This window comes from Mustelus asterias, chromosome 3, assembly GCF_964213995.1.
Source record: "Mustelus asterias chromosome 3, sMusAst1.hap1.1, whole genome shotgun sequence".
NCBI lineage: Eukaryota > Metazoa > Chordata > Chondrichthyes > Carcharhiniformes > Triakidae > Mustelus > Mustelus asterias.
The window spans coordinates 112,270,627-112,291,768 of NC_135803.1; the positions used below are offsets into that span (position 1 = coordinate 112,270,627).

The window sequence follows — 21,142 nt, forward strand, 5'->3', positions numbered from 1 at the left end:
CTTCTTTGCAGTGTGAATGTAAGCCTTACTTGTGATTAGTAAATTAACTTTAAACTTTATGACATATCTGCTGTTGACCCCCTTGGTCATGTCCGTGCCTGCTTGGCTGGAGAGGTTGTCCCCTTGATCCCATCTCCTGAGATCCCACAGCAGGAGCTCTTGGTAAAGAGTGAAAGCCAGAGAGTGGTTGTTTCAGCTTCAAAAATCCAAATACTGGAGAGGCTTTGTAAGCCATGTCACTGTTCCCTAAATAAGAAACATTTACTTTGAGAGAATGGATGCAACTTTCTGCTAATCCTCCATGATTGAGGCAAGATGCAAATGGAATGGCGCTAGGAAGTACATATGCACCCTCCATGGTAATTTTCCTTTTTGGACTGGAATAGAATAGAATCCCTACAGTACAGAAGGAGGCCATTCGGCCCATCGAGCCTACACTGACAATCCCACCTAGGCCCTATCCCCATAACCCCATGTATTTACCCTGCTAATCCCCCTGACGGTAAGGGGCAATTTAACATGGCCAATCCACCTAACCTGCACATCTTCGGAATGTGGGAGGAAACCGGAGCACCCAGAGGAAACCCACACGACACAGCGAGAACGTGCAAACTCCATACAGACAGTCACCCGAGGCCGGAATTGAACCCGGGTCCCTGGCGCTGTGAGGCAGCAGTGCTAACCAAGGTGCCACCATGCTGCCCACAATAGAGCAGGCAAGCAGGTAAAATGGAGTAGCTCCAACCCGTGCTCCATTCCCACTGATCTCCAATTTTAACAACATTGGTTTGGCAGCAGTTGAGGTGCCCGTCAGACTCGGGCAGTTGCTTCATGAATAAATGCTAACTATTGTCCTCTAAAGTTAAACTGATCCAGTGGCAGCTTATTCAGAGTCTTTGCAGGGATTCCCACCAAGTGAAACAAATCAGCAACATGAGAAGGAAGAAGGAGCTTTTCAGCTGAATAAAAACTGTTTCCTTTGTCAGGCAGGATGAGTAGGCTTGCTCCTGCAGACTTCATGGCAGTGATGCAGGACAGTGTCACCTCAGGCTCTTCTTCCACCCCTATCTTTAGCCCAGTCAATTTAAGCTCTGAATTGTTATATTGTATTGGTCTGGAGCTTGCCAGCTGCATTTGGATGCCCATTAACAACCCTGTTGCACCTTAGTTTTTTGCTGTTAATCTCATGATAAAAAAAAGTTGACTAAGTTTACCTCAAATGAAGTGATTTCTAAGATTTTCATCTACGAGAACTTCTTCAACACATGCTATGAAGGAACGAGTAATTATGACAGCAACATCTGGATTTACATGTTTAATTTTGCAAGTGCAGATGCCAAAACTTAGTTACAGAGTACTAACCGCCAATGCAGACAGTCTGGGTCAAATTTTCACAGACAAAATATGGACTACAAAATTTAGGAGAGTCAAATAGGTTAATTTTTCCACTCTTGCTATCTAATAACTTATTCAATTACTTTAGCAACCACCACTATGTGAAAACATTTACTGTATTGCACTATATCCCCAGTTATTCCGAATAATGTGTTATTAAGATACGGTAAGAAAGCTGCTCAAGTCGTTTGTTTATTGGTAATGGACAGTTCTTTTTCTCTGTTGTAGTTTGATGATGAGAATTTCAACCAATTTTGTAGGCAAGAAGTCAACTGTAAAGAAAATCCTTCGGTGGGATGAGTGATTTGCCATGTGTGAACAAATGTTCACTGGCAAGATATGTGGTTTCTTTCACTTTCAACCCGACTAAGACCTATTCAGAGGACTAAATAGAATGTCAATACTTCACTAATTTCAAAGTGCACTAGCATCTCTTGTAGCCATATACTGTATAATGATCCTTGAATATATCTGTGCAAAGAATAGTTACTTGTTTATCCAGTATCCATTCTTACAAGCATTAAAAATTTGATAGAAAACATTCATCATAATAACTGTTTTAAAGGTTTATATTGCAGCATTATATCATTTGTATTAGATTCCCTCCTGAACATATATTGAAAAGTGATGAAAATTGATTTTTAGCTTTCAGTGATAATAGTATAAATGTTCAAAGATACATGTGTATGTGTTAGTCATTTCTGAACAGTTTTAACTGATGGAATTGTAAAATTTATAAGTGTCATTGATCATTTCAGTACGGAAAAATATTGTTCACAAAATGAAACATATTTATGTGTCGTTAAACACGTACAGCATTTTCAATTTATTTTCATGTAACTGGAGATCCATAATGTGAGAAAAGGCTGTATGAGAGAAAAGGCTGTATGAGGTCACTAAAAGTTTTATCTGCTTGGACCAGCAGGGAGAGAGAATGTTTTTTTTAATCTATCCAATTCTTACCTGCAAATTTGGAAATACTTCCAATTATTGAATGACCTTTATTTCAGGTGTGTATTTTCTTTCAGCTTCTTGTCAAACTGTCTAATACTATGTACCTTTGCATCTTCAACCTTTTACAGTTGAGAATGGTTTGTTTATTTAATGTTGTGTTAACTTTCAACAAAAAGAAATGGCTGTTAAAATTTGATATCAGCTAACTTTCTCCATCAGTGCCAATGAAAATCACTTAGATCTGTGTGACTATTATGCTAAATTTTCTCTCACCCATGAAACAGGGATCGAAGCAGAGCAAAAGACATTGTGCAATCTAGGCATTTCTGTTTTCTAATTTGATTTTATTTACAAAGGAAAAAGTGGGCTTTTGAAATCAAAGGAGAGGGGAAAAACCATTGCCCTACCCCCTAAACAATTCACAGACCTAATGATTCAATTAAACATTTACTGAGTTGTGGGAAGACGTAGTCATTTATGTTAAATGACCGTTCACTAAAATTTCTCACATGCACACTTAGTTTGAAGCAAGATTTGGTGATGATTGATACACTTTAATGTTCTCTGTTTACATTTTTGTTCAGCCATAAAGAAGTCAATTTGCTTTTTCCTCATTGAGTTAGTTCGCGTAACACTGAGGAAGATGAAAGTTTTAAATAGATCCATTTATTAACCAAGAATTCCTTTGTGTTCCAGTCATGTTAGTTGTGCATGTTTATTCAAATTCTTCAAATTGGTAGGATCAGCAAATCGACCTAGCCAAGTCCTATAATACAGTTAACATTCAGAAATTTACAAGACTGAGATAAATAAACCACATTCAAGTTGATCACAATTTTAAAAATAATTTAGAAATCATTTCTAATGAGAGCTCTGAAAGGAAGAGTTATGGTCATACAATTGTACCCACAAAAATTTAACTTTTGACCAACATGTTATTACACATCTAGCAACCTTTTTGTTTAGTTCCATCAGTGTGTCAAATATATTTGTTTAAACAATCGCTGAAGAGACTACTGTGCTACTGATTTATATATGTAGTTTCCAGTACACACAAATGCACCACACTGCAAGCCCAACTGACAATCTTAATTGGTTGTCAGTGTAATTTCAAGCACACTAAGGGTTATTCAGCAAATGTTGTCCAATCACGGAATCACATCTGATGTTGGACACTGGGCCCTATCTTACCATTTTGATTCTAAGTGCTGGGCAGACTTGAAACTGGGAGTGTTTCAGATCCGACTTTTAGAAACAATCTCAGGTGCCCCCATATGCACTCTGCCTGAAAAAATATCAGCAATTCCAAATCGCACTGCAGAAGCCCGTGAGCAGGGCTTAACGTGCCCGAAACCCTGCAGCTCCAATCGGTGCCTCCAACTGCGCACATGCAGAAAAAAAAATGATAGAATACGGCTCCCCTGCCACATCCCTCCCGGGCTGCATAATGCCTTCCCCTGGCCCCCACAGACATTGCCCCACCCCCCCAACATTACTGGCCCCCACCACCCCCGCCATCCAGACCGATCGCGGGCCCTTCCCCTCCACCGATCTCAGGAAGAGTGGCAGCAGACCATCCCCTTCCCCTCTACTGATCTCAGGCAGAGTGGCAATGGACCACCCTCCCCCACTGATCTCAGGCAGAGTGGCAGCAGAACCCCCTTCACAACCCCCCCCCTCAACCCCACCCCACTGATCTCGAGCAGAGAGCCGTCGGACGCTAGGCACCTTTGTCCTCACTAACTGGAGCTCCGAATCGAACTTTTACGGAGCATGTCTGTTTTGTGCCGATTCTGGGTGGGCAAACGCGGTGGTAAAGGGGGAAGTGCCGGTAAAGTTGGGTGTGCGGCCCATTAAGTCAATTTAAATGCATGCAAATGCATTTAAATCGCAATCGCACCCGTTTCGGGTGCGGTCCCAATCGCGGCCATTTTCAGGTCTTGGTAAGGGGGGAACCGGCGCAGAAGCGGGCGCGGATCACACTACTCGCCTCACGCCCAACTTTACCAAATTTCCACGCCTGAAAACGGGTACAACATGATGGTAAAATCAGGCCCACCGTTTTGAGTTTGGAAACACGGACTGGCTAGACTAAGTACAGTCTGTTATCTTGCCCATTGCAAACAGCGGAAGGGACATGCTGATTGAAACAACACCATTTGTGACTCCTCAGATATTAAAGCTATCATGTCCAAATGCAGCAGGACCTGGACAATATTCAGGCTTGGGCTAACAAGTGCCATGTAACATTTGCTCCACACAATTGCCAGGCAATGACCATCTCCAACAAGAGAGAATCTAACCATCGTCCCTTGATATTTGATTGTATTACCATTGCTCCCCCACTCAACATCCTGGGGGTTACCATTGACTAGAAACTGGAGTAACCAATAGTGACAAGATGGGTCAGAGGCTAAGAATTCTGTGGTAAGCAACTCACCTCCGAAGACAAGAAATAGAAGTAGGCTGTTCGGCCTCTTGAGCCTGCTCTGTTGCCATTCAATAGGGTCATGGTTATCATAGAATCCCTACAGTGCAGAAGGAGGCCATTCGGCCCATCGATTCTGCACCAACCACAATCCTACCCAGGCCCGATTCCCGTAACCCCACAGATTTACCCTGCTAGTCCACCTGACACTAGAGTCAGTTTAGCATGGACAATCAACCTAACCCACACATCTTTGGAGTATGGGAGGAAACCGGAGCACCCGAAGGAAACCCACGCAGACACGGGGAGAACATGCAAACTCCGCACAGACAGGGACCCAAGCCGGGAATCGAACCCAGGTGCTTGGCGCTGTGAGGCAGCAGTGCTAACCACTGTGCTACTGTGCTGCCCTGGTTGATCCAATATTCCTCATATTCACTTCCCTGTCCTTTCCTCATAACCCTTGATTCCCTTATGATCAAAAACTATCAATCTCAGCTTTGAATATGCACAGTGACTCTGCCCACACAGCTCTCTGTGGCAAGGAGTTCCAAAAACACTCAACCCTCTGAGAGAAGGAATTTCTCCTCATCTCGGATTTAGATTGGCACCCCTTTATTCTGAGACTCGTGTCTTAGATTTTCGTGATGGGAAACATCCTCTCAGCATTTATCCTATATGTTTTAATAAGATCACCTCTTATTCTTCTGAATTCCAATGAGTAGTCCCAACCTTTCTTCATAAGACGATCTCTCCATACCAGAGATCATCCAAGTGAACCTTCTCTGAACTGCCAGCAATAAAATAATATATTTCCTTAAATAGGGGGACCAAAACTGCTCACTATACTCCAGATATGGTCGCACAAGTATCTTGTACAGTTGCAGCAAGACTTCCCTACTCTATTACTCTAACCCATTGAAATAAGGGCCAACATTCCATTACCTGCTGCACATGTATGCTAGCTTTCTGTGTTTTGTGCAGAAATACCCCCAAGTCCCTGTGTTGCAGCTTTCTGCAATTTTTCTCCATTTTAACAAAACTCTGTTCTTTTATTCTCCCTTTCAAAATGAACAATTTCGTAGTTTCCCACATTATACTCCATGTGCCAACTTTTTGCCCACTTAACCTATCAATATCTCTTTGTAAACTGAATCTCTCTCGCAACTTGCCTTTACACCTATTTTTTTGTTCTCTGCAAATTTGGCTACACTAAGTTGCTTCGTTCCTCCAAGTAATTAATATATATTGTAAACAGTTGTGATCTCAGTACTGATCCTGATGGAACCTCACTGCCAACCTGAAGAATAGCCTCCTATCTCCACCCCACTGTTTCCTGCCCATTAGCCAATTCTGTATCCATGCCAATTTACTACCTCCAACACTATGGGCTCTTATCTTTTGATTTAACCTTGTGTGAGGTACATTGTTGAATGCCTTCTGGAAGTCCAAATACAATATATTTACTGATTCCCCTCTATCTACTCTGGTTGATACTTCCTCAAAGACTCTAATAAATTAGCCAGACTTGATTTCCCTTTCATGAAGCCATGCTGACTCTGCTTGATTAGATTATGATTTTCCAAATGTGCTGCTATTACTTCCTTAATAAGTAATTCCCACATTTTTTCCAACAATTCCCCAGAGTCTGTCCACCATCTACAAGGCACAAATCAGGAGTATGATGGGATACTCTCCACTTGCCTGGATGAGTGCAGCTCCAACAACAATCCAGAACCTACGCATCATCCAGGACAAAGGAGCCTGCTTGATTGACATCCCATCCTCCACTCAACATTCATTCCTTCCACCATGTGTACCATCTACAAGATGCACTGCAGCAACTCACCAAGGTTCTTTTGACAACACTTTCCTAACACTCTACCACCTGGAATATCAAGGGCCGCAGACACATGGGAACACTGTCACCAGAAATTCCCCTCCAAACCCCACATCATCCTGACTTGGAACTAGATTACCATTCCTTCACTGTTGCTGGGTCAAACTAACTCACGGACCACAATCAGTAAGGATAGGCAACAACACCACCTCCACGATCATCCCCAACATTGGTGCCCCCACAAGGCTGTGCTCTCAGCCCCCTACTATACCCCTATGACTGTGTGGCCAAATTTCCCTTCAATTCGATTTTCAAGTTTGCTGGCGACACCACTGCAGTGGATCGGATCTCAAACAATGATGAGACAGGGTATAGGAATGAGATAGAGAGAGTCTGGTGCAGCAACAATAATCTCTTCCTCAATGGCAACAAAACGAAGGAAATTGTCATCAACTTCAGGAAGCGTAAAGGAGAACATGCCCCTGTCTACATCAACGGGGACGAAGTAGAAAGGGTCAAGAGCTTCAAGTTTTTAGGTGTCCAGATCATCCAACAACCTGTCCTGGTCCCCCCATGCTGACACTATAGTTAAGAAAGCCCACCAATGCTTCTACTTTCTCAGAAGACTAAGGAAATTTGGCATGTCAGCTACGACTCTCACCAACTTGTACAGATGCACCATAGAAAGCATTCTTTCTGGTTGTATCACAGCTTGGTATAGCTCTTGCTCTGCCCAAGACTGCAAGGAACTACAAAAGGTAGTGAATGCAGCCCAATCCATCACGCAAACCAGCCTCCCATCCATTGACTCTGTCTACACTTCCCGCTGCCTCGGCAAAGCATCCAGCGTAATTAAGGAAACTACGCATCCAGCATAATTAAGGACCCTACGCACCTCAAACATTCTCTCTTCCACCTTCTTCCGTCGGGAAAAAGATACAAAAGTCTGAGGTCACGTACCAACCGACTCAAGAACAGCTTCTTCCCTGCTGCTGTCAGACTTTTGAATGGACTTACCTTGCATTAAGTTGATCTTTCTCTACACCCTAGCTATGACTGAAACACTACATTTTGCACACTCTCGTTTCCTTCTCTATGAACAGTATGTTTTGTCTGTGTAGCATGCAAGAAACAATACTTTTCACTGTATGTTAATACATGTGACAATAATAAATCAAATCAAAAAATCCTGGAACTCCCTCCCTAACAACACTGTGCATGCACCTACACGTCAAGGACTTCAGCAGTTCAAAAAGGCCGCTCACCAATATCTTCTCGAGGGCAATTAGGGATGGACAATAAATGCTGCCCTAGTCAGCAATTTACACATCCTCTAAAAGAATAATTATTTTTGAGAATGAAGCACATGTTCAATGCAAATGTTTGTCCAAAAATGAAACTGAAAGATATTTCATATATGTGGAGTAAGTTTCTATCTTTTGCGATAAAGAACAGAAACATTGTTATGATCCAGGTCAGAAGCTCCAAGGTTTTTTATGAAGTCAGCCTAGACCATGTTTTGCACTTTAAATTTGGCGCGGGTAAGCAAAAGATGTTTCACTCCAGGTATGATTCAAATGACCCACTAGGGAGCTTCTATCGAACAAAGTTTATTTTAGAACTGTATTTTAGAATACAGTTAAGATATAACAAGACAATTAGCAATAGCTTTTACCAATTATAAACAAGAAAAAAACAATAATGATATATACAATATCTTAACAGCTAAGAATGCTGTTCTGACACCAACATTCTTAGAAACATACACCCAGTTTCAGTTTAGCACAGAAAATTAGTATGCTCACATGATGCTAGATTTTGCAGCTTTCCAACACCTGCTGTGGCTTACGCCTTTGGGTGTTGAGTTGTAAACATTGAGGCCTTCCGGCCCTGGGACTTTAGGTACATGTCCCTTGCCCCTAGTTACCAGCCCCTAGTTACCAGCTAGTCAGCCAGCTAAATTTCCAGTACCAGGAAGAGAAACAGAAACATTGTTTTCAGTCTGGAGTCCAAACAGCTTCTAACTAGCCAAACTGAAAGTAACTCTTCGATTTCCACTTGACCTTGTCCTGTCAATCAATCTTCTCCCAATAATTCAAAAGAGTCCAAAACCCCAGGACATTGCGTTAGGCTCAGATTAAAAATAAACATTGCTGCAATTACCCTGCTACAGCAACCATAAAAGATACCGGTACAGATAGTGTGACAACAATCACAAAAGACCAAGCCCTCTTAAAAGCGCTGCAGAGAAACATGATTAAAATACATTTGTTAAAGAACAAAGAACATTACAGAACAGGAACATTCCCTTCAGCCCTCCAAGCCTGCACCGACCATGCTGCCCGACTGAACCAAACCCCCTACTCTTCCGAGGACCATATCCCCCTATTCCCATCCTATTCATGTATTTGTCAAGACGCCCTTTAAAAGTCACAAAGGCACAGTAGCATCACAACATGACTACTAATATGCATTAATACTGCAGTATCTCTAAAGGATATATCAAGTCCTTCAGTATGACACTGTGAGGGAAGGTAGAGAAACTTGTGAAGGGATACTGTCAACAGCTCTTTGGTGCAGGTCCCAAAGCTGGAAAACGTGGGCAGGATTTTCTTGCCTCACTCGCCACAAAACCGGAAAATCCAGTCTGAGGTCTACGGACCTTTCCATGGTCCATCCCTCGCCCGTTCCGATTCCCGTGATGGGCGGTACAGTAAAATTTGCCGCGTTGTGAATGGGGCTGAACATTATGCAATTATCAGTGAAGATCCCTACTTCTGACCTGAAGACGGAAGGAAGGTTATTGATGAAGTAAGTGTCCTGGAACTGGGATTATTAATTAAGGACCTCTCGTGCTTTTCCATAGCCTGTCTGCTGCATGGGGGAATTAATTTGAATTAGTAAGGCAGCTCATACACTGGTTAATGCCAAAAGTTGTAAGAAAAGGGTCAGTGCCGTCAACGTTTGAATGGTGCCATAAAGATCAATCTTAGGGATGTGAAACGTAGGCTAAAGAAGAATAGGATTTGAATCGTAAGTCAGTAGAAAACACCAGGAATGTAATTTGAATGCAGACATAATGATTATTCAGAGGAGTCAATATTCCCAAATCTGGTTGGAGGGCTCCACTAATTCGATTGAGCTGTTCCACTGAGACTGTAAAGTGTAGGGTAATGGGTTAATTCTTTTTTTTATTCATTCACGGGATTTGGGCATTGCTGGTTGAACCAGCCTTTATTGCCCGTCCCTATCTGCCCTCCATTTCTGAGCATTGCTATGGACCTGTAGTCACATATAGGCCAGACCAGGTAAGGACAACAGATTTCCTTCTCTAAAGGACGTTACTGAACCAGAGTGGTTTTTACAACAATTGACAGTGGTTTCAAAGTCATCATTAGACTTTTCACTGATTTGCAAGATTTTCTTCCGTTTTGTGCTTCATAAAGGCAAGGAAATGCATTTTTCTTGTAATTTATTCATGGAACATGGGCACTGCTGGCTGGCCAGCATTTATTGCCCATCCCTCGTTGCTCTTGAGAAGGTGGTGGTGAGTTGCCTTCTTGAAATGCTGCAGTCCACGTCCGGTGGGTTGACCCATAATGCTGCTAGGGAGGGAGTCCCAGGATTTTGACAGTGATTGCGAAGGAACAGCGAGATATTTCCAAGTCAGGATGGTGAGTGGCTTTGAGGGAAACTTACAGGTGGTGGTGTTCCCATGTATCTGCTGCCCTTGTCCTTCTAGATGAAAGTGGTTATTGGTTTGGAAGGTGCCATCTTAGGATCTGTGCCATGTAGTATGTTTTATAGAAGACAGTGACATGTTTTATATACAAGCATGTGTTCTAATACAACATACACTATGTCAACAACAAAAACTGATTGACTGTTGCGACCTGTTCTAGGCCATTTAAGTCTGGAAGTACAAACTCCAACTGTGACTGATTCAATCCCTTTTTCTTCGATATTAGAAGCTATCTCAAAAAAAGGAATGTGGTTCTTTTGTGCATTGAAATCCACTGTAGTGTTGTTTGCATCTTCTGCAGTTTTTTGTTTTGATATCAAATTATAATTTAATTTAAAATGTGAATCATCTTATTAGCATTACTTTTTTCATCGTAGGCACCCATCAGGACAGGATTATTATGATCCAAATGACTACTTAGGATTGCAAACTGAAATGGACAGAGAAGAATTAGAATACGAGGTGAGCTCATTTTATGGAGGCCGGTTAGATGGAAAACCTGTTAAGTTTGTATATTTTAACACTTTGAAGATTTTCTTTTACTGTGAAATATTTATATGGCATTCTTGACCTTTCACACTTAGACCTGCACTTGGTTGATTAAGACCATTTTTCCTTATGAATATATAATTAATGTTTTGCACTTAATAATTATTTTAATGGTGCAGTTGGCAGCAAAATCTATAATTTATTTCACAAAGGACGAAACAAAATATTTCAATCTACTTTGTCAAAATGGTCCTTAAAAACAGGACATAATCTTTATTTTTTGGTCTGTGGTGTTTAATCAATGGAATCTTTAATTATATCATAAGGAGGTCATATCAAGAGTAGATTACGTAGATGTAATGCTGAAGTACACCACTTCTTTAGAGGGCTGATGCTAACACATTCCACAATTGATTAATGTTAATAATTCTCCACAATTTTCTATCAAGCCTTTGATAGTAACATGCTCTCAAGAAGATAAAGCCTTGGCTCCTGTTACATTTTATTTATATATATTATAACTTCACAAATTGCGAAATCTTCAGCTATCATTAACTGTAAAACAAGTTGGATTATTTCTATTTTCAAGTCATTAATTTTCAAAGTTATTGTTTATATAAATCATCAACGCATCAAAGCACCAGCTGAAATCAATGCATAAATTGTAATAGTTAATAATTATATTACAAAAGTAACGTGATATATGAAAATTAAAAATATCAGACATAAATGGTAAACTTTTTACTGTTCATTCCTTCATGATGATGTGAGCTGAACCATTAATAATGGTGACTTTGATATACTGTGTGGTGGCAAAAGGTGAGCGGTGCAGTGACACAGGCAGCTGAGCATTGGGAAACTCTTAAGGACCTGATAGTATGTCTTGAGCCACTAAAGAAGCTTGTTCAAATCTTGAAGACTAAGATCAATGGGGAGGTCAAAGTACTAGCAAAGCAGAGCTCCAGTACCTTTCTCAGTTACTTTTTGTTGTCCGTTGATAAATGCTTTTGAGCCGACCACAGAGACACTTGTTCCATTTACTGTAATGGAAATGTCGAGCCATGCAAGAAAAATATCAAGTCAGCCTTATGGGGTTTCTCTCCAGTGGACGTGCTTGGAATTTAATTGTGGTAGCAATGTAAAGATCAGGTGTTGTTTTCTATGAAATGTCTACATCAAGGCAACAGTTTAGTGCAAACAAGCAGGATAGGCAAAATGCACTTTTATTTAAAACTGCATTTCTAAGGAGCTGAGAGGTTAACATATGATACGAATTTTGTTGTCAACATTTCGACAAATCTCTCTGACAGTGTATGTTTGTAAATTCAGTATCTTCTGGTTAGCATAAAATAACAGAACATGTTCACTTTGTGTCAAAAGTTATGTTGATCTAAACCTTTAAACATTGAAATGTTAACATGAAGTTATTTTCTATAGCAAATCAATATTCACATTAGCTTAAACCTTGAAATGTTAAAACACTGAAATATGAGGTGCAGGTACATAAAATTATTGGACAAAATAAATTAGTATATGGAGAATCGTAAGTTCATAAAACAAACAGACTTGCATGGGATTTGAACAAGTCCTAAGGGACTGGATACAAGTGCTGGAAGACATAGGACAACAAAGAATTGAATTGCGAAATATTACCACCAAACTTTAGCTAGTTCCACCTAAAATGTATTCTCTGAGGAAAATGCCCCAAAATGAAACTTTATTTAAAAGCGCAATGGGCATTTGCTTGAAGCATACCGACTGTAATTTTTTAAAAAGACAGCTACCAATTAAATTCCAAGTCAGGATTCCAAAATATGCCTTTTGTTTATTGGCTATCCAGTTACTGTGCACAATATTTGTTGGTTACTTTTTTAAAAAAGGATCTTAAAATGCAGCTTATAATTGGTAGGAGATAATGGAAACCTATGTTCATTTAAACGATCCTCAGTACATTGAAGGGAGTTGGATGGCACTATGACCCTGCCTAACATTGATTAATGACCAAATCGCAACTCAACAGCCCCAAGCAATGGATAATATTTACCATTTTATTACTTGAAATGGAATAACTTCCATCACGTTTAATCGGCTTACAACTGTCATTCCTTTCTGCGATTGATATCATAACTAATCATCTGGATTGTGTATCTCATACTTTTTTGCCACTTTTCAAATAATTTATGTTAAAAAATGAACATCTATCAGATTGATTAGGTTATATAAAAGGCAGCAAAAATGTCAATGACATCTTATTTAGCAAATTACACATGTTGGCAAATCTAGAACAAAGATTGCTGGTTTGTCTGCCTCTGTCTGCCAACTGTCATGCAGAGCTGTCAATAAATAATGTATTTTTCAATTGTCTTAATGGCTCTCCAATGCTTAGTGATATACATACCTCTCAGTCATCTGCAGTTGGAATATGCTGTAAGAGTGAGGTACACACCTTCCTGTCAAATGTAATTGCCCGATTTCTGATGCGATGTTACAGATTGCTAAAATGATTTTGATGTGCCATGCATTAACTATAACTCCTTGCATTACAATCCAATTCTGATATTGCATTGTTGTGGATTGCAGTTTCAATGAAATATTCTAGCCAAATTTGTAATTTTGTTAAGTCCAATATCCCAGACCTCCCACTGTGTTTGTACAGGAAATTTTGTTTTATTTTCCCCCTCTGCTGGGATTTTACTTGTTAAATAATCACATAGGTTCACATTTCATTAAGTATTTTAAATTCAAAGTAGAATATTGATTTAAAGAAAAGCTCTTCTGGTGAATTAATTTCATCTTTAGCAGCTGTTCAAAATGAAGGAAGGCAAAAAGACAGCCCTTTTCACACCTCATCCGGTTTGTATTTTGCTGAAGTCCAATTTTACACCAACTGAATGTTGATAAACACAGTTTTTTAAAATCTTTATATAAATACACATGTACATATATGAAAAAAGGTAAAATTTAAATAAATTGCCTGAAGTCAAGTTCTATTTTACCGTTAATATGTATGAAGCTTGAGATGTGTTGTATGAGGAGTTGGTTAAGGAAATGAAATTTATTTCATTTCAAATTATTTCACACTCTAATCGTAGTCACTTTTTAAAAATGTGAAGTTGCCACAATATTTATTGCAGTCTTATCTTCTAAAAGAAAAGCCACTGAAGAAAAATTAATGCATTTACGTACAACAAAATATTTGACTTCAAGTGATTATTTCATTATTTCAAATAATGGTCGGCAACTATAATTGATTAAAAATATACATTTTTTTCCATGGACTTTTGACAGTTCTGCTACGGAATACCATTTGAAATATGGGCATGTAGGTTATCTTTGTATTAATTCAATGGAAAATGGTTTTTCTATATGAATTTGTCACGCTAGAACAAAGTGATTGAAACTCTATCGAGGTCTTTGGTGCATAGTGTTTCTGCTGAGTGCTTGCAATGTCACCCTAGTGGGAGAAACTCAACCAAAGGCAAATGAAATTGAAGCAGTGTAATCAAATCTGAACACCAGATCTGAATTTGAGTGAGAAGTCTCGGGGGAATTTTACCATTTTGAGTCTAAGTGCCGAATCCGGGCGTCAAATAGATCCGCGCCTGGAATCCTCTTTCCAGTGCGCCCATACGCGTTTTGCTGGCTCCGGCCCAATCCGCGCTGTGGGCGGGGCTTAGCGCTGGCGGACCGATCGGAGCTCTGAACTGCGCATGTGCAGTTCGAAAAAAATCTGACAGAGCGCGCCCGGGCACGAAAAAAAAAGCAGAAAGCGGAGAGAGCGGCTCTCTGACGTTCATCCTGTGGGTTAAAGAGTGGATTACTCTTCCCTGCAGGGGCAAGAGAGCGGGAGAGATGGCTGTGGCTGGTAGTGTACCAGCGGTGGTGTATCCCTTTACAGGCCCAGCTTGGTCCTTCTCCAGTGTCTCCTCTTGGACTTGTACTGATCTTGTAGCCGGTTTTCATGCGGATCCACTGTGGAATCGGCCGGTTCTGCTTCATCTTCATAGCGAGGAATCGCTTCATCCTGAAGGTTTTGTGGGATGGCATGGCCGCACGTCCACTCTGGCAGGAGGGATCGGCCGCAGACTGGCAGCGGAACCCCCCCCGACCAGAGGATGATACGTCACACACCCTCTCACAGCCCCCCAGGGGATGATCGGTCACACCCTCTCTTCTCCCCCCCCCCCCCCGGGGATGAGTCATCAACCCCCACCCCCCCAGAGGATGAGATGTCACACCCCCTCCCCTCCCCCCTAGGGGATGAGACGTCACGCCCCATGCCCTCTCCCCCCCCGCCCCCCCCCCCCCCGGGATGAGACGTCGCACCCCTCCCACCCCCCCTCCCGCCCCAACTAGAGGATGACCTGGGTCAGAGAACCGTTGCAGTCTCTGACCCTGCTCTTCGGAGGCTGCAACGGCGACTTCAGACTTTTATTTTGCAGGTCGGTAACAGCGCGGACGCGGATCAGGCCAGAGGATGGTAAAGTGGGATTTGGCCGTAGAGTTGAGCGCGCGGTTCATTAAGTCGATTTAAATGCATGCAAATGCACTTAAATCGTCGGGCCGCCCAATTCGGGCGCAGGTCTGGCCCGCGCCCGAATCGGGTGTCGGTAAAGTCGCGATCTGCTCGTAATCGGGTGCAGATCGCGGTATAGGCCTGCGTCCAACTTTACCGCGATTCTGTGCCCGTTTTCGTAAACTCAGGCCCTCAATTATTTTTTTTAAAACTTCTGAATTCTCTATTTGTCTTTGATTAGGAAGTAGATCTGTACAGATTGCGCAGCCAGGACAAGCTTGGCCTCACAGTATGCTACAGAACAGATGATGAAGATGACATGGGAATATATGTAAGCGAGGTAAGAAGCACGTGTTGCATTACGTTTAAAAGTGAAATGTACTTTTAGAAACAGTAATGTGTAGAATAGAAATGACAAGGTCTGAATTACTCAGTGTAGCATGTAAATTGCCATCACTGCCGTGACTATGGCTTTGTTCTTTTTCAACATGTCCACAACAATTTTAACCAAATAAAACAATCTAGTTATCTAATTAAATGTTGACTCCTTTGCAACAGAAAGCAAAAAGAAATGCTCCAATGTTCCTTGCACGTAAATGTTTGACAAATTTTCAGGCTTGAGGAAAGGGGATTTGAAGAGAGAGACTCAAAAAAGTAGTGATACTCAGCAATGCGGGTTTTTAAGTTGTTGCATAACTAGAGGAATGTCAGTGTTGCTGTCACTTAGCGTGTTATTGGTGCTGCTGATTTTCATTATAGTCAAAACAAGTGTGCATTTTCAATAAATACCATATGCATAGATCTCAACCAATGTAACAAAATCTAGCAAAATGCACCATCTTGAAGTACTCGATTTGGAATAAATAAATTTGTATGTGAAATAAATTGTATAAACATAAGTTAATTTTGTTGCCAGTCACTCTCCAGAAAGCAATAAACAACATTTTTTTAATGCAAACCGTGTGATAGTACCAGGTTAATCATAACTGAGATATTCACTGGAAACCTCTGACCTTGATCGCAGCTGGAATTCTCTGGTGCTGCTGCAATGAATTGAGTTTTGGCCGAGCGCCAAATTCTCCATTCTCGCTGGCAGTGGGGTGGGGCAAACAGGCTTGGGGAATCCCGCACATAGATTATCTTCATAGTCTTTGATTCTTTTAAAACCTGATATTGCGCAGATTTTGATGGAGGAGAAAGTGAGCAAAATATTAAGTTTAACTTGTTATGTGGAAAGCTAATACAAATAAATACTGAACTATAAAAAAATTGATACGGCACAATGATAAGCCCACGAGGATGACCTTAAATAAGCAATCAATCAGAAATGAATTAAAAATGAGACGTATACAAAACATGCAAGGGGAAGGGAGACACAAATAATGGAATATGTTGCAGGGAAATTATAGGAGAGCAAAGTGAATCTGGAAATAGCAGTACCCCCAAAGACAAAACATAACACGCAACTTAATATATAACTATCTTCAAGGATTCAGAAGAGCAGGTCCTATCTGCCACAAGTTCCTGAACCTCTTCAAAGGAGCGCACTGTGGAACTGAGATACTTGGCCGCAATTTCTTCTGTCTAATTTGGCCTCAGCGTTTCACACCAGCAAAATAGGGGGCGATTCTCCCATCGCGACCCACAACTTTTCTGGCAGGTCGGGGTGGGAAATGCGTGTCATTGGCCTTGTTCTGGGATTTGCGCATGCGCCGGGAATGCATGCTCATCTCCCAGAGCCGGAGAACAGTCAGAGACCAGACCACGCTGGAAACCAGCGGGAAGGCAGGTAAGTCATTTGAATTTTTTAAAATGTATTTTAAATATGTTTTACATTTCATTATTGGAACTTTCTGGTCCCGATTGAATCTCCCACCCCGCCAGGAGTACTTTATTCCGGCGGGGTTTAGAGTAGCACCCCACATCGGGGAACAAAGAACAATGCAGCACAGGAACAGGCCCTTCGGCCCTCCAAGCCCGCGCCGCTCCTTGGTCCAAACTAGACCATTCTTTTGTATCCCTCCATTCCCACTCCGTTCATGTGGCTATCTAGATAAGTCTGAAACGTTCCCAGTGTGTCCGCCTCCACTACCTTGCCCGGCAGCGCATTCCAGGCCCCCACCACCCTCTGTGTAAAATACGTCCTTCTGATATCCGTGTTAAACTTCCCCCCCCCCTCACCTTGAACCTATGACCCCTCGTGAACGTCACCACCGATCTGGGAAAAAGCTTCCCACCATTCTATGCCTCTATCTATCTATGCCTTTCATAATTTTATACACCTCTATTAGGTCACCCCTCATCCTCCATCTTTCCAGTGAGAACAACCCCAGTTTACCCAATCTCTCCCCATAACTAAGCCCTTCCATACCAGGCAACATCCTGGTAAACCTCCTCTGCACTCTCTCTAAAGCCTCCACGTCCTTCTGGTAGTGTGGCGACCAGAACTGGGTGCAGTATTCCAAATGCGGCCGAACCAATGTTGTATACAACCGCAACATCAGACCCCAACTTTTATACTCTATGCCCCGTCCTATAAAGGCAAGCATGCCATATGCCTTATTCACTACCTTCTCCACCTGTGACGTCACCTTCAAGGATCTGTGGACTTGCACACCCAGGTCCCTCTGCGTATCTACACCCTTTATGGTTCTGCCATTTATCGTATAGCTCCCACCTACATTAGTTCTACCAAAATGCATCACTTCGCATTTATCTGGATTGAATTCCATCTGCCATTTCTTTGCCCAAATTTCCAGCCTATCTATATCCTTCTGTAGCCTCTGACAATGTTCCTCACTATCTGCAAGTCCAGCCAATTTCGTGTCGTCCGCAAACTTACTGATCACCCCAGTTACACCTTCTTCCAGATCGTTTATATAAATCACAAACAGCAGAGGTCCCGATACAGAGCCCTGCGGAACACCACTAGTCACAGGCATCCAGCTGGAAAAAGACCCTTCCACTACCACCCTCTGTCTTCTGTGACCAAGCCAGTTCTCCACCCATCTAGCCACCTCCCCCTTTATCCCATGAGATCCAACCTTTTGCACCAACCTACCATGAGGGACTTTGTCAAATGCTTTACTAAAGTCCATATAGACGACATTCACGGCCCTTCCCTCGTCAACCATTCTAGTCACTTCTTCAAAAAACTCCACCAGGTTAGTGAGGCATGACCTCCCTCTCACAAAACCATGCTGACTATCGTGAATGAGTTTATTCCTTTCTAAATGCGCATACATCCTATCTCTAAGAATCCTCTCCAACAACTTCCCGACCACGGACGTCAAGCTCACCGGCCTATAATTTCCCGGGTTGTCCTTCCTACCCTTCTTAAATAACGGGACCACATTAGCTATCCTCCAATCCTCTGGGACCTCACCTGTGTCCAGTGACGAGACAAAGATTTGCGTCAGTCTTTATATTCCCTAAAAAACCTAATACTTCCTCCCTTGTCATGGAGATTTTCTCTAACGGGTCAACACTCCCCTCCGAGACACTCCCAGTCAACACATCCCTCTCCTTTGTGAATACCGACGCAAAGTATTCATTTAGGATCTCCCCTACTTCTTTGGGCTCTAAGCATAATTCCCCACTTTTGTCCCTGAGAGGTCCGATTTTTTTCCCTGACAACCCTTTTGTTCCTAATGTATGAATAAAATTCCTTGGGATTCTCCTTAATCCTGTCTGCCAAGGACATTTTGTGACCCCTTTTTGCCCTTCTAATTCCTCGTTTGAGTTCTTTCCTACTTTCTTTGTATTCCTCCAGAGCTCCCTCCATTTTTAGCTGCCTGGACCTAACGTACGCCACTCTTTTCTTTTTGACCAATCCCTCAATTTCCCTGGTTATCCACGGTTCTCGAATCCTACCCTTCCTATCCTTCTTTTTTACAGGCACATGCCTATCCTGCAGCCCTAACAACTGTTCCTTAAAAGACTCCCACATGCCAGATGTGGATTTACCCTCAAACAGCCTCTCCCAATCAACAGCTGCCAATTTCTGCCTAATCCCACTAAAGTTAGCCTTCCCCCAATCCAACACCTTACCCTTGGGACACCACTCATCCTTTTCCAGCACTATCCTAAAGCTAACAGAATTGTGGTCACTATTTGCCACGTTCCCCTACCGAAACTTTGAAGACCTGACCGAGCTCATTCCCCAGTACGAGGTCCAGTATAGCCCCCTCTCTAGTCGGGCTATCTACATACTGTTCCAAAGAACTTTCCTGTATGCATTTTACAAATGCCTCCCCATTCAGACTCCCAGCCCTGCGCGATTTCCAGGAAAATTGAAGTCTCCCACTACAACAACCCTATTTTTCCTGCACCTATCCATTATCTCCTGACATATCCACTTCCCTTGGGCTGTTGGGGAGCCTGTAGTATACCCCCAACATAGTGACTGCGCCCTTCCTGTTTCTGAGCTCCACCCACAGTGACTCGTTACACGACCCCTCTGAATTGTCCTCCCTCTGCACCGCTGTAATATGCTCTCTAACTAATACTGCTGCTCCCCCACCTCTTTTGGCCCCTCCTCTGTCTCGCCTAAAACACTTGTACCCCGGAATATTCAGTTGCCAGTCCTGTCCCTCTTTCAACCAAGTCTCTGTCACCGCAACCACATCCAAATTCCTCGTAAGCATTAAGGCCCTAAGTTCGTCTGTCTTACCTGCTACGCTCCTTGCAGTGAAGTAGATGCACTCCAGACCCGACCACCACCACCACACACCCCACCCCCCCCCCCCCAACAATTAAGTCGTGAACGCTGATGCAAAGCAACACTAGAAAGGGAAAGCAGAAGAATAATGATTAAACGTACCTTAAAATTTAAAAAACTGTTTATTTTCAGATTGATCCCAACAGTATTGCAGCAAAAGATGGCCGCATTAGGGAAGGGGACCGAATAATTCAGGTAAAGATATGCTTACTTTACTAAAGTGGGTGAATGGGTATTTGTGTCTATACTTATCCATTTTACAAAACTTTACCATAATTTGTACAGTTTAGTCGTGACATATTTAGAGGAAACCCTAAGAAAAGTTCCTGTTCAAGTTGTTGCAATGAAGATGGTCCTAATGTTGACCTGGTGCATGCTACGTTGTGTTAAAGCTGTAGAAATTATTAGGCAGTTTAGGCACAAGTATGATGACCAAATTATTGTGGCCTCTGCTTCTTGATACAATTACGACAATCTTTAAAAGTTCATTCCTTGTACCAATGCTTCTCTTTTCGAGAAGTTGAAGTTGTCAGGGGCTGACTGGTACATTTCAGTCACTAGTTGGAGTCATACTTGAGTTGGGTCAGATATCAAATCACATATACTTTGTGCGCTGTCATTTTTGTTAATTTTTGTGTCCATCAAATGCTGCTAAGAATTTACTGCTGAATTTCTGAGGCTAGAGCTCCTGAGCAAATGATTGTCTGTTTTAAATCTGAAAGGCAAGAGCTTGGGTTCTGTTTATTGAATCATGTGAAATAAACTAATTAATGGTATTTGTCAAGGAAGCATACAGTTTGATGGTTAATCACATTCTTTCACTATTTTGATCGACAAGCTCCATTACATTTATGTCAATTGAGTAGTGATCATTTATCTTCTATAGATAAATGGTATTGAGATCCAAAACAGAGAGGAAGCTGTGGCCCTGCTGACCAGTGAGGAAAGCAAGAACATTTCTCTGCTTTTGGCACGACCTGAGATGCAGGTAAGGGAATTTTTATCTTTGTCGATTGGACCATTCACTGTTAAATTACAAAGTCCTTACATGAACCCCA

The 21,142-nt window shown here is 41.9% G+C and overlaps 1 protein-coding gene across 1 annotated transcript in view; it reads left to right on the forward strand.

Annotated features, from left to right (window-relative positions):
- pdzrn3b (PDZ domain containing RING finger 3b) overlaps positions 1-21,142 on the forward strand; it is a 368,878-nt gene that overhangs the window by 325,276 nt on the left and 22,460 nt on the right. The window contains exons 5-8 of the mRNA XM_078210148.1: positions 10,737-10,821; positions 15,606-15,704; positions 20,217-20,279; positions 20,971-21,072. Of these exons, the coding sequence (XP_078066274.1) occupies positions 10,737-10,821; positions 15,606-15,704; positions 20,217-20,279; positions 20,971-21,072 (349 nt within the window). The remainder of the gene's footprint in view (positions 1-10,736; positions 10,822-15,605; positions 15,705-20,216; positions 20,280-20,970; positions 21,073-21,142) is intronic.